This window comes from Somniosus microcephalus, chromosome 24 (genome assembly GCF_052327205.1).
Source record: "Somniosus microcephalus isolate GS21.2 chromosome 24, FLI_Smic_1.0, whole genome shotgun sequence".
Lineage (NCBI taxonomy): Eukaryota > Metazoa > Chordata > Chondrichthyes > Squaliformes > Somniosidae > Somniosus > Somniosus microcephalus.
This window is the reverse complement of record NC_141010.1, coordinates 8,968,971-8,982,575: the sequence shown is the minus strand read 5'-3', so window position 1 is coordinate 8,982,575 and position 13,605 is coordinate 8,968,971. Positions and strand designations below refer to the sequence as shown.

Sequence of the window (13,605 nt, the reverse complement as noted above, 5' to 3'; positions counted from 1 at the left end):
TCCCTGACATTCTTTTTTAAAAATGGCCTGGCATCCCGCCCCACAACCTCCAAATTGAGGCCATTTTTGAGCTGTTCGTTCGAAAAGTTCAGTCCTTTTTTGAAAAAAAATACAAACTTTACAACCGACTCAACAGAGTTCAACAATTTCAGATCATAACCACTGCTCCCATTTGTTCCAGACAGCAGGTGTAGCTCCTCTAGACCCATCGTTTGTTTCTTTACTTCTCCCATGATCACCCCCTTTTGCCTCGCACCATCATCCCCTTGTCATTTAATCTCTCCTGCCTTCCACCTATCACAGGCCTTCCCTTTTGTTCTTTCTTGCCCCTCCCCTTGCCTCTGTACTTGCTTAAAAACGATTACATCGCTGTACTTAAAAGTAGATAAATCACCAGGACCAGCTGGGATGCATCCTAGGCCGCTGAGGGAAATGAAGGAAGAAATCGCAGAGGTTCTGGCCATAATCTTCCAATCCTCCTTAGAAACAGGGGTGGTGCTAGAGGACTGGAGAATTGCAAAGGTTACACCCTTGCTTAAAAAAGGGTGCAAGGATAAACCCAGAAACTGCAGGCCAGTCAACCTCGGTAGTGGGGAAGGTTTTAGAAACAATAATCAGGGACAAAGTCAACAATCACTTGGACAAGTGTGGATTAATTAAGGAAAGCCAGCACGGATTTGTTAAAGGCAAATCGTGTTTAACCAACTTGATCGAGTTTTTTTGATGAGGGCAATGCGGTTGACATGGTGTACATGGATTTCCAAAAGGTGTTCGACAAAGTGCCACTTAATAGGCTTGCCAGCAAAGTTGAAGCCCATGGAATAAAAGGGACAGAGATATGAAATGAGCTAAGTGACAGGAAACAGAGAGTAGTGGTGAACGGTTGTTTTTCAGACTGAGGAAAGGTACACAGTGGTGTTCTCCAGGGGTCGGTTCTAGGACCACTGCTTTCCTTGATATATATTAATGACTTGGACGTGGGTGTACAGGGCACAATTTCAAAATCTGCAGATGACACAGAACTTGGAAGTATAGTGAACAGTGAGGAGGATAGTGATAGACTTCAAGAGGACATAGACAGGCTGGTAGAATGGGCGGACACCTGGCAGATGAAATTTAACACAGAAAAGTGCAAAGTGATACATTTTGGTAGAAAGAATGAGGAGAGGCAATATAAACTAAAGGTTACAATCCTAAAGGGGGTGCATGAACAGAGAGACCTGGGTGTATATATGTGCACAAATCATTGAAGGTGACAGGGCAGGTTGCGAGAGCAGTTAAAAAAGCTTACGGGATCCTGGGCTTCATGAATAGAGGTATAGAGTACAAAAGCGTGGAAATTATGATGAACCTGTATAAAACACTGGTTCGGCCTCAACTGGAGTATTGTGTCCAATTCTGGGCACTGCACTTTAGGAAGAATGTGAAGGCCTTTGAGGGTGCAGAAAAGATTTATGAGGATGATTCCAGGGATGAGGGACCTCAGTTACGTGGATAGACTGGAGAAGCTGGGGTTGTTCTCCTTAGTGCTGAGAAGATTGAGTGGAGATTTGATAGAGGTGTTCAAAAACATGAAGGGTCTGGACAGAGTAGATAAGAGAGAAACTGTTCCCATTGGCGGAAGGGTCGAGAACCAGAGGACACAGGTTTAAGGTGACTGGCAGAAGAACCAAAGGCGACATGAGGAAAAACTTTTTTACTCAGTGAGTGGTTAGGATCTGGAATGTGCTGCCTGAGAGGGTGGTGGAGGCAGATTCAATCGTGGCTTTCAAAAGGGAGTTGGATAAGTACCTGAAGGAAAAACATTTGCAGGGCTACGGGGAAAGGGCGGGGGAGTGGGACTAGCTGAAGTGCTCTTGCAGAGAGTCGGCATGGGCTCGACGGGCCGAATGGCCTTCATCCATGCTGTAACCATTCTATGATCGCAAACACTTTCCAGTTCTGATGAAAGGTAAGACCTGAAATGTTAACTCTATTTCCAGCATTTTGTGTTTTTATTTCAGATTTCCAGCACCTGCAGTAGTTTGTTTTTGTAACACGAACAAACATTCAGTTCCATTTTGGGTTTGTACTCCCACCATTTCTCCATATTTCTGTGAGATTCCAGATCTGTTGCCAGTACTCCAATCTCCTTCCTGAACTTTCTAAACACATTGAACTTGTCCATTGTATCAACATGTTTGCATCATGCTGCAAAATTGCACAGCACACTGAACCAGCCATTGTCTGTTTGCAGGCCTGTGATTTAGATTTTATTTTTAAAATTGAAAAATTGTTCATATTATTCACTTTCCCACAGACCTATTGGAGACGGAGTCAGAAAAGAGAGAAATAAATACAGAAAATGCTGGAAACACTCAGCAGGTCAGGCAGCTTCTGTGGAGAGGGTAAGGTAGGGTTAATGTTTCTGACGGTTCTAACAAAGGTCATCAACCTGAACAGTTAACCCTACCTTTCTCTGTCCATAGATGCTGCCTGACGTTCTGAGTTTTTCCAGCATTTTCTGTTTTTATTTCAGATTTCCAACATTTGCAGTACTTTGCTCCCCCCCCCCACAACCCCCCCAGAAGAGAGAGCTGGTCTTCTGCACAAGGTCTTCCTCTCATGTCAATGTATTTAGAAGGTCACGTGTAGCAGTTGAAAGATGAATAAATAAAACAAATACAATAATTACATGCTCCCTAAGTGATCATGTATGAAATACTGATGCTTCTGGCATCCTTACAAAAGGTTAATTTAACACATGGCCTCACATTTTAGAAACTGTACACTGCTGCAGAAAAGCGAACACAGCTGAGGAAAGAACTGCTCATCTGAAAAAAAATAAGCCAACACTAAAATTTCAATCCTCTTGCAAGTATGATGGTGTCTATACCTTGCAAGTGCTGGCTAAAATAAGGCTGTAACAAAAGCTCAAGTTCTGAAATTTCTTTGTGGATTCATTTCCAGCCATGCTTTTTTATAACGTTGTGAGTTGTTGTTCAGAGTGGAGGATGAGGGCTAGAATATTTGGCTGGAGAAGATCGCAGAGTTATTACGCAGCAAGTTGTTATGATCTGGAATGCACTGCCTGAAAGGGCGGTGGAAGCAGATTCAATACCTGTACGGTAGCATAACGTTGTTACTAGACTAGTGATCCAGTAGACCTGGACTAGTGATCCAGAGACACGAGTTCAGTTCTGCAGCTGCGGATGCGGAATTTAAAATCCGTTTTTTAAATAAATCTGGAATAAAAAGCTAGTATCAGTAATGGTGACCATGAAACTACCAGATTGTCATAAAAACCCAGCTGGTTCACTAATGTCCTTTAGGAAAAGAAATCTGCCGTCCTTACCCGGTCTGGCCTATATGTGACTCCAGACCCACAGCAATGTGGTGGGCTCTTAACTGCCCTTTGAAATGGCCGAGCAAGACACTCAGTTGCATTCGAGGGCCTTGCCGGCGACCTCCACATCCCGTGCATGAATTTTAAAAATCACTAATTATTTGTATGAATTTCATTAATGTGAAATATCAAACAACTGCATAATTGTTATGCTAGAGAATATGTGGGAAAGTAGCTAAGGGATGTGTTCCAAATCAACCTATTTGGATCGGAGAAAGACAAATCGGAATATTTTCTTAATGGTAAGAGACGAGGAGCAGTAGAGGAGCTCAGGAATTTAGGTGTCCATGTAAACAAATCATTAAAAGCTAGTGCACAGAGACAAAACGTAATCAAAAGGTTGGCCTTTATTTCAAGGAGGTTGGAATTCAAAAGTTAGGAAGCGAAGCTTCAGTTGTATGGAGCCTTGGTCAGGTCCTATCTCCAGTACTGTGTTCAGTTTTGGGCACCAAACCTCTGGACACATATATTGGCCTTGGAAGGGGTATAGCGCAGATTCACCAGAATTATACCAGGGCTTAAAGGGTTAAATTAAGAGGTCAGGCTGCATAAACTTGGCTTGTATTCCCTTGAGTTTGGTTGCGGGGTGATCTAACTGATGTGTTTAAAAATGATAAAAGGGATTCGATAGGGTAGTTACAGAGAAACTATCTCCTCTGATGGAGGAATCCAGGACAAGGGGCACAATCTTAAAATTAAAACTCGGCCATTTAGGAGTGAAATCAGGAAGCACTTTCTCCACACAAAGGGTAGTGGATATCTGGCAAACTCTTCTAAAAGGCACTGATGGGTCAATTGAAATTTTCAAGACTAAGATTTATCTTCTCTTCTTAGGCAGTCCCTCGGGACCGAGGATGACTTGCTTCCACATTAAAAATGAGTTCTCAGGTGACTGATGAGTCCAATGCGGGACCTACAGTCTCCGTCACAGGTGGGGCAGACGGTGGTTGAAGGGGGCGGGTGGGTGGGGTGCTTGGGTTGACGTGCGCTCCTTGCGCTTGGCTTCCGCTTGCTCCCGGCGAAGAGACTCGAGGTGTTCGGCGCCTTCTCGGATGCTTCTCCTCCACTTTGTGCGGTCTTGGGCCAGGGATTCCCAGGTGTCGGTGGGGATGTTACACTTTTTCAAGGAGGCTTTGAGGGTATCTGTGAAGCGTTTCCTCTGCCCACCTGGGGCTCTCTTTCTTGCGTGCTGGAGCTCTGAGTAGAGCGCTTGTTTTGGGAGTCTCGTATCGGGCATGCGGACAATGTGGCCCGTCCATTGGAGCTGATCGAGCATGGTCAAAGCTTCGATGCTGGGGATGTTGGCCTGAGCAAGAACATCTATAAGATATGGGTATCAAGGGAGTTGGAGCAAAGGCGGGTAGAATATACAGATCAGCCATGATCTAACTGAATGGCAGAATATGCTCGAGAGGCTGAATGGACTAGTCCTGTTCCTATAGTCCTATTGAAGTCGTAAACCAGCTAAGATTCCACACGATGCATGTTTACATTCCATCAGTATTCTGCAAGGTCGTTTTCGTGATCTAATCTTAGAACAAGTAGTACAAGAACCGATGCTATAGACTAAATACCGTTGTAGTATCGTTGCTTTGATCACAAATTGATTGCAATCCCTATCTGCAAAGGAATTAAGAGTTTAAAACCAGAGTCTTTCTGTGCCCTTTAGTTATCTGGAGGGAGAGACAGAGAGAGAGAAAGAGATTTGTATTTATATAGCGCTTTTCACGACCTCAGGACAGCTCAAACCCTTTACAGCCAATTAAGTACTTTTGAAATGTAGTCACTGTTGTAATGTAGGAAGGACATAAGCATTCAGCTTAAGTATTCCTTCTATGAAAGAACTGGCACTATATTGTGATATTTCATGAAACTGAAAGAAGAGCTGGAAGAACTAACTTTTAAAGGGGACATTCTAAATCTATATATATAAATCGGTCCTTCTGTCTGTCCTTCCGTCTGTCTGTGTCACGTGTGCGTCTGGGCGGCTATGCGCTCAAAAGTTACAGGGCGTACCTACGCGTGCGTTACGTCGAAAGAAAGCTTACCTTTCCAAAACGGTTTTAAGCGTATTTACGTTTCGGCCGGGCTAAAATCGCGCCCGCGGTATCCGAAAAACCTTAACATTCCGCTCATTAGCATCTCATTATCCGCTCATTAGCGACAGAGTGACCTCGAGCTCGACCAATCGTACGCCGGGTTGCTGGCGTGTGCCGCCGGGCCAATCGGTGCGTGTGTGGGCGGGCCTTATCGTTCTGAACCGAGGTGAGTCGCCGCCATCTTGATTCCAAACTTTTCCTTTCTTTTTCCCGCTTTCTGCATCTTTCAAAAAAACGTTGCTTTTAAAACACATATTGTTTTTAAAAAAAAATGATTTAGAAAGTCATTAACTTATCTAATCTCATTAATTTTCCTACCTTTCCCCGTTTTTCCAGGTAGGCCTCGAAGCCTCGGCCTCTCCTCCGCACCCATGCCCGAGCTAGGCACCTCCCGGCCCCACTCGAAGGCTGGAGGGGCGGGCCTCAGCCCAGCGCCGCTACCTTACTAAAGGGTGCGCATGCAGCAGGAGCAGCTCAGACGCGGCGTCTCTCTCTCTGGCTCGGCCGGGGGGCGGGGCTTGGTGAGCGTCAACGGTTACCCTGGCAACCGGGCCCGCCGGCCGTCTCGCACAGCCGCAATCTTGAAGCCAGCTCGGGAGGCCGGTGCTCGGAAGATCGCGCCTCCGGAGTTCGGTGCTTGGTTGGGGGGGGGGGGGGGGGGCGGCGAGCCTCGGGGGGCCAGTCTCGGGGGGGGGCCAACCAGGGGGCTCGGGAGTTTGGGGGCACGGGGACGCTCCCCCTTCCCCTCCCCCCCCTCCCCTCCCCCCCCTCCCCCCGCCCATCCCTCCCCCCCGCTCTCTCCTCCTCCCCCCGCCCCTCCCTCCTCTCCCCTTCCCCCCTTCTCCCCCCTCCCCCCCGCCCCCCTTTCCCCCTTCTCCCCCCTCCCCCCCACCCTCCCTTCTCCCCCCGCCCCCCTTCCCCCACCCGCCCTCCCTTCCCCCCAGTCGCTCTCTCTCTTCCCCCCAGTCGCGCTCTCTCACTCTCTCTCTCCCCCCCCCCCGCAGTCACTCTCTCTCTCTCTCTCTCTCTTCCAACAACAACATGCCCTCGAAAAAGCCTCGGCACCGCCGAGCACTTCAGCAAGTATATATATATACTAGCTGGGGGTGCCGAGGCTTTTTTGAGGGCATGTTGTTGTTGGAAGAGAGAGAGGGAGCGACTGGGGGGGGGGGGGGGGGGGGGGGGGGAAAGAGAGAGAGGGAGCGACTCGGGGGGGGGGGGAAAGAGAGAGAGAGAGAGAGAGAGAGAGAGAGAGAGAGAGCGACTGGGGGGGGGGGAAGAGAGAGGGAGCAACTGGGGGGGGGGGGAAGAGAGAGAGGGAGCGACTGGGGGGGGGGGGAAGAGAGAGAGGGAGCGACTGGGGGGGGAAGAGAGAGGGGGAGCGACTGGGGGGGGGGGGGAAGAGAGAGAGGGGGAGCGACTGGGGGGGGGAAGAGAGAGAGAGAGAGAGAGAGAGAGAGAGAGAGAGCGACGGGGGGGGGGGAAAGAGAGAGGGAGCAACTGGGGGGGGGAAGAGAGAGAGGGAGCGACTGGGGGGGGGAAAGAGAGAGAGGGAGCGACTGGGGGGGGAAGAGAGAGGGGGAGCGACTGGGGGGGGAAGAGAGAGAGGGGGAGCGACGAGAGAGAGGGGGCGACTGGGGGGGGGAAAAGAGAGAGAGAGAGAGGGGGCGACTGGGGGGGGGGGAAAGAGAGAGAGGGAGCGACTGGGGGGGAAGAGAGAGGGGGAGCGACTGGGGGGGGGGAAGAGAGAGAGGGGGAGCGACTGGGGGGGGGGGAAGAGAGAGAGGGGGCGACTGGGGGGGGGGAAAGAGAGAGAGAGAGGGGGCGACTGGGGGGGGGGAGAGAGGGGGCGACTGGGGGGAAGAGAGGGAGCGACTGGGGGGGGAAGAGAGAGAGAGGGAGCGGCTGGGGGGGGGAAGAGAGAGAGGGGGCGACTGGGGGGGGGAAGAGAGAGAGAGGGGGCGACTGGGGGGGGGGGGAAGAGAGAGAGGGGGCGACTGGGGGGGGGGGGGGAAGAGAGAGAGGGGGCGACTGGGGGGGAAGAGAGAGAGGGAGCGACGAGGGGGGGGGAAGAGAGAGAGGGAGCGACTGGGGGGGGAAGAGAGAGGGAGCGACTGGGGGGGGGGGGAAGAGAGAGAGGGAGCGACGGGGGGGGAAAGAGAGAGAGGGAGCGACTGGGGGGGGAAAAAGAGAGAGAGGGAGCGACTGGGGGGGAAGAGAGAGGGGGAGCGACTGGGGGGGAAGAGAGAGGGGGAGCGACTGGGGGGGAAGAGCGAGAGGGAGCGACTGGGGGGAAGAGCGAGAGGGAGCGACTGGGGGGAAGAGCGAGAGGGAGCGACTGGGGGGAAGAGCGAGAGGGAGCGACTGGGGGGAAGAGCGAGAGGGAGCGACTGGGGGGAAGAGCGAGAGGGAGCGACTGGGGGGAAGAGCGAGAGGGAGCGACTGGGGGGAAGAGCGAGAGGGAGCGACTGGGGGGAAGAGCGAGAGGGAGCGACTGGGGGGAAGAGCGAGAGGGAGCGACTGGGGGGAAGAGCGAGAGGGAGCGACTGGGGGGAAGAGCGAGAGGGAGCGACTGGGGGGAAGAGCGAGAGGGAGCGACTGGGGGGAAGAGCGAGAGGGAGCGACTGGGGGGAAGAGCGAGAGGGAGCGACTGGGGGGAAGAGCGAGAGGGAGCGACTGGGGGGGGAAGAGCGAGAGGGAGCGACTGGGGGGGAAGAGAGAGAGGGAGCGACTGGGGGGAAGAGAGAGAGGGAGCGACTGGGGGGAAGAGAGAGAGGGAGCGACTGGGGGGGAAGAGAGAGAGGGAGCAACTGGGGGGAAGAGAGAGAGGGAGCGACTGGGGGGAAGAGAGAGAGGGAGCGACTGGGGGGAAGAGAGAGAGGGAGCGACTGGGGGGAAGAGAGAGAGGGAGCGACTGGGGGGGAAGAGAGAGAGCGACTGGGGGAAGAGAGGGAGCGACTGGGGGGAAGAGAGAGAGGGAGCGACTGGGGGGAAGAGAGAGAGGGAGCGACTGGGGGGAAGAGAGAGAGGGAGCGACTGGGGGGAAGAGAGAGAGGGAGCGACTGGGGGGAAGAGAGAGAGGGAGCGACTGGGGGGAAGAGAGAGAGGGAGCGACTGGGGGGAAGAGAGAGAGGGAGCGACTGGGGGGGAAGAGAGAGAGGGAGCGACTGGGGGGAAGAGAGAGAGGGAGCGACTGGGGGGGAAGAGAGAGAGGGAGCGACTGGGGGGGGAAGAGAGAGAGGGAGCGACTGGGGGGGAAGAGAGAGAGGGAGCGACTGGGGGGGAAGAGAGAGAGGGAGCGACTGGGGGGGAAGAGAGAGAGGGAGCGACTGGGGGGGAAGAGAGAGAGGGAGCGACTGGGGGGGAAGAGAGAGAGGGAGCGACTGGGGGGGAAGAGAGAGAGGGAGCGACTGGGGGGGAAGAGAGAGAGGGAGCGACTGGGGGGAATGTGCTACGAAGTATTTGCCCAATATCTTTGCTGCAGTGAATTATTAAATTGGAAATAAATTCAACTAGTCATTTAAGCCTGTAAGAAATTGGTTTTCCATCAGGTGTTTCCATCCTTTGAGGGGTGGAGATGTAGTGGGAAGCCTATAGAAATTCAAATAAGCAAGTTACTGCAATTAGTGTTAATTGTTAGAGCTGGGCTATGTTATTTCTAGAGAGGAAAGAAACAAAAGATGCAGATTCCAGATCATAAGGCTCGCACAGTCTGCTCACAGAATCTGTCATCAAGCCAACTAAATGAGAAAACAGTTGTTGAAAAATCCACAGTTACCGTCAGATATAGATTATATTTCACACATCCTCATTGTATTTTTAAACCATTCATTTGACAAGTCTAAAAGAAAAAAAAATTAAAAAATAACAAGTTGGAAAGTAAACTAGGTTGCTAAGCAGATTGCTTCCCATAATGTCACTGTGAAACAATGTGTTGCAATACCACTTTTTGCAAAGTTGGGATACAGTAGTGCAGTGCTTATGTTACTAGACTAGTAACACTGAGGCTTGAACTATTCAGAGAACGAGAGTGCCAATCCCACCATGGCAGTTTGAGAATTTGAATTCAGTTCAGAAAACCTGGAAATAAAAGCTGGTGTCAGTGATTTATGCTAATATACCATGCTGGATCATGATGTCTTCATGAAATATTCATTTTTTTTTTAAAATTGTTCATTCTCAGGACGTGGGGGTAGCTTGTAACACCGACATCAATTGTCCATCCCTATTTACCCTGAGAAAGTGGTAGTGGGCCTTCTCCTGGAACCACTGCTGTCATCTTTGTAGTGGTTTGCTACAACTCAGTGGCTCGCTAGGCCACTTTAGAGGTCAGTTAAGAGTCAACCACATTGCTGTGGGTCCGGAGTCACAGAGGCCAGAGTGGGTAAGGACAGCAGGTTTCCTTCCCTGAAAGAGACTAGCGAACCAGATGGGTTTTTATGACAAACTGACAGCTTCATGATCACTTTTACTGATACTAGCTTTAAATTTCCTTATTTTTTTCCTAAACCGATTTAAAATTCTCAAACTGCCATGGTGAGATTTTAACTCATTCTCTATATTATAAATCCTCTGGATTATTAGTCCAACATAACTTACTACACTACCATACCCAGAAATAGCTATGGAATAGATTTTTTCTGATATACAAATAGAACAGTAGACCTGTTAACTAATGTTTCTCCAGCACTATGTATTATGAAGATATTCAAATTTTCATAACAAAAATTAAGTTCAGGAACGTGTGATTTGTACATTAACTCCAACCTACAGTCTTGGATTCATGCTAATGACAGGAGCAGTACCTGGCATGAAGAGCAGAGGTCAGCAGTGTGCACATGAAGGCATCCTGTTTATGAAATAAACTTCTACTGTGAAAACCGGAATGTCTACATAACAAATGTTATTTTTAGGGCAACAGTTCTGCTTTACAAAGTAGCTTTATTCTAGAATAAGAGTTTTAACTACAACTGTTGTAAAAAGCAGACTATAGGATTCTGTGGTGCAGTGTGCTGATGTGCTATGGGGCATTAGAACAATGAATCAACACACAAATATTTTAAAAATTTGACTAGCTGGGCTTCTTTAGCCAAACCCATGTGTCACAGAAAAAGATTTCTGTAGCTTTATGCCCGTTAAATGCATTTGAATTATTAGTGAAACATTTTTACACAAACTGCTATTAGTGTTAATCTCATTGAAGCACATGTCGAGTTATCAGTAGCACAAGAGAGCAGCTGTAGTGCCAAAATGTAAAGGAGTAAAGGCAGACATTGTTGTTCCTGCATTTTTGTACAGACAAGGGCTCGTCTGCACTTACATTCTATTAAAGATTTCCTGAGGCAACGCAGTATCCAGGAAATTAAATCTGGCTGTGCCCACTTTTTCTCCAACACAATACACATGCAAGCAAAGAGTTCACAACTTCCAAACCAAACACCTTACCAGCAACTCCTCCTCCTCCTCCTGTTCCCAAATAGGAAAACTGTGCTTCCTTTTGACAGCCGAGATATCACTGTCCCTCTCCTTCCTGGGGTTCACCTCCGAGGTCACATTCCTCAGTGCGGCCAGCCAAATGCAACGGGGCTCAGGAGAACTGCAGTCAATTCCCACCGGTCTTTCCCAATTCCAGTGTCCGTAGATCAAGCTTGGGCTGCAAGCAGCTTTTCCAGCGCTGGACATGCTTTCACAGATAACTCTGTCTGTTCCTTAGTTCACCTTAATCCAACTGGAAGAGCAACTTCCAACCCACTTGAAAGTGATCTTTTCAGAAATGGCTATCATTAGTCCAAGATGATTGTTACTTTCCGACTTCCATTCACAACAACAAAACAAGTTACACATCATATATCATACAGTGAAATGTTCATCTGGCAGCTGGGACAATGCTGGATCCAGCATACTTTACTCTTCCTCATTCCTATCATTCACATCGACAGTGAACCCAAATATATTCCAAAGATGGTTAAGAGTTATGCTGCAGGGCATAACTGCAGACTGCCAGGCACAATGCTGGAACGTCAGACACTCCCAACACAAACTGAAAACTTACACAGCAGTCACCTCCCCAGTACACTGCACGCTGTGAACCAGCAGCTGTTCCGGGCTGTTAGCCCCAACCACTGACCTCTGACCCCAGTCGCCAGCTGACACTCACAGGAGACTATTGGAAGTTTCACATTGCTGCAAATTCTGTCACATGCCAGAGCAAACTGAGTAAACTAAACAGTCAAACAAAATGTGATACACTCGCCCTCTTTCTAAAAAAAATCTTGTGTGCTTGGCTGTTCTCTTTTAGATAAACACATGATGTCACTTTGCTGCACATAAAGTTGCCTTTCAAGAGCTAAGATGAGCTAATTGGTCAAAAGACAATCAGACCCGACTTCTGACTCCAAACAAGTTCTCCGTTAACAGTTTAGCAACTGAAGCACCCCTCAGTGTTGCCTTCAAGGCAAAATAAATTACATAATTTCTTTAAATATTTTTATATGATTATGTGTAAATAATGCACAAATTAAAAACATTAAAATATTTATAATTGATGTCTTATACAGATGTAAACAAGGGTCTGATTTATACGGCAGCGCTGTTCTTCATTATGCAGCTGCACTTTACTTGCTAGAGCACTCTTCATGTACAGGATGTTGAAGGATGGGGCTGAAGGGTTGGTTGATTAGAATGGTTTTGCGAGTGTTTTAGGAATTAAGTTGGGAAGTGGAAAGGTACAGACTTCTGGGAAGGAATTCTTCAGGGCTGGGCATAGTGGCTAAAAAGAGCCATCACAAATCATGGAGTGGAGGAACAAGGAGTAACCAGTATCAGAGGAGCGGAGATTGTGTGCGAGTACGTATAGCTGAACGAGGTTGCTCAAGTAGAGTGGGTAAGACCACGGTAATATTTAAAAATGACAAGGATCGTTAAGGCATTAGTGAAACTTGAAAAGAACAGGAGTAATGAGATTGCAAGACTTTGTGCATGAGGATGTCAGCTACAGCTTTCTGAATGAGTTGTAATTTGTGGAAGGGGTGACCAGTTAGGAGAGCACTGGAGGAGTCGAGGTTCATGGGTGTAAAGCCATGAACTGGGATTTAGCTGCAGTGGGGTGAGACAGGAGTGGATGTTGGCAATGTTGCAGAAGTGGAAGAAAGCAGTCTTTGAGAACTGGAACAAATGCAAGGAAGAAAGCTCAGCTCAAAATCTAGTCTTACGCTGAGGATCTGCAGCTCCTGAGGGGGCAGCTGGGAGTCATGCTAAGGGCCATGTTGATACCAGCAGGACTGAGAGGATGGGTTTGGTTCTGCCAGCATTAAGCTGGAGCAAATTTTGGCTCATTTAGGTCTTAAAGCCAGTCAGACAACTGCAGAAGAAAACAACCACCTTTGGATCATAAATATTCAAAGCATTGCACAAAGTTCATTGCTGCTTTCTGCACTGTTCCCATTCCCAAGGATCAGCAAATATTAAATCAACTAAAGGCAAATGCATGGGAAAAAATGTTGCTCAGAACCACCAAATGGACAAGAATGTTTTATGGTCATATACTTTTTAGAAAAAGTTCTCTGCTCTCTAATATTCCCCAAATAAGTGGGCAGCGGATAACCCGCTCCCAAATTTCTGTCAAAGTTACTGCGATGCTGCTGCATGAATGTGGGCGAGTGTCTTGATAAGAGTCATCTGCCGCTGGTTTATGCTCCCGCCCATCAGCCAGGCTGTATATTTGACTGGCGGTCAGGCAGGAGTCTGCAGAAAATTATTTAAATGAGGCCCTGCCGTTAAAATCGACAGAGCCTCCACGTCCTCGCCGAGTTTTCCCCACGCTACAGCGCTCCCCTGCACCTTCCCCCGTTAATATTGGGGCCAGAGTGTCTGTGACATTAAAAAGATTACGACACATTTTTATCTAAAAATCAAATGATTTCTTCTCGATCACTAGACAAATCAAAATATCAACCATTTCTCTTATAAACAAACACCCAGCTGAACAAGGTGTGAACTGGGGGTTCTGGCTGGCCTCATAGATGGTCTGATTTTGACAGTTGACTGCAACTGGAAAACACAACTCCATTTATATGGTTGAAATGAAATCAGCATACAAAATTTCCTTTGACCTTTAACAAG

At 48.6% G+C, this 13,605-nt stretch overlaps 1 protein-coding gene across 1 annotated transcript in view; it reads right to left on the bottom strand.

Annotated features, from left to right (window-relative positions):
* LOC147101028 (rho GTPase-activating protein 23-like) overlaps positions 1–11,993 on the bottom strand; it is a 248,723-nt gene extending 236,730 nt beyond the window's left edge. Inside the window, exon 1 of the mRNA XM_085966192.1 lies at positions 10,930–11,993. Coding sequence (XP_085822318.1) covers positions 10,930–11,166 — 237 coding nt within the window. The 5' untranslated portion in view covers positions 11,167–11,993. The remainder of the gene's footprint in view (positions 1–10,929) is intronic.
* Positions 11,994–13,605: the final 1,612 nt, after the last annotated feature.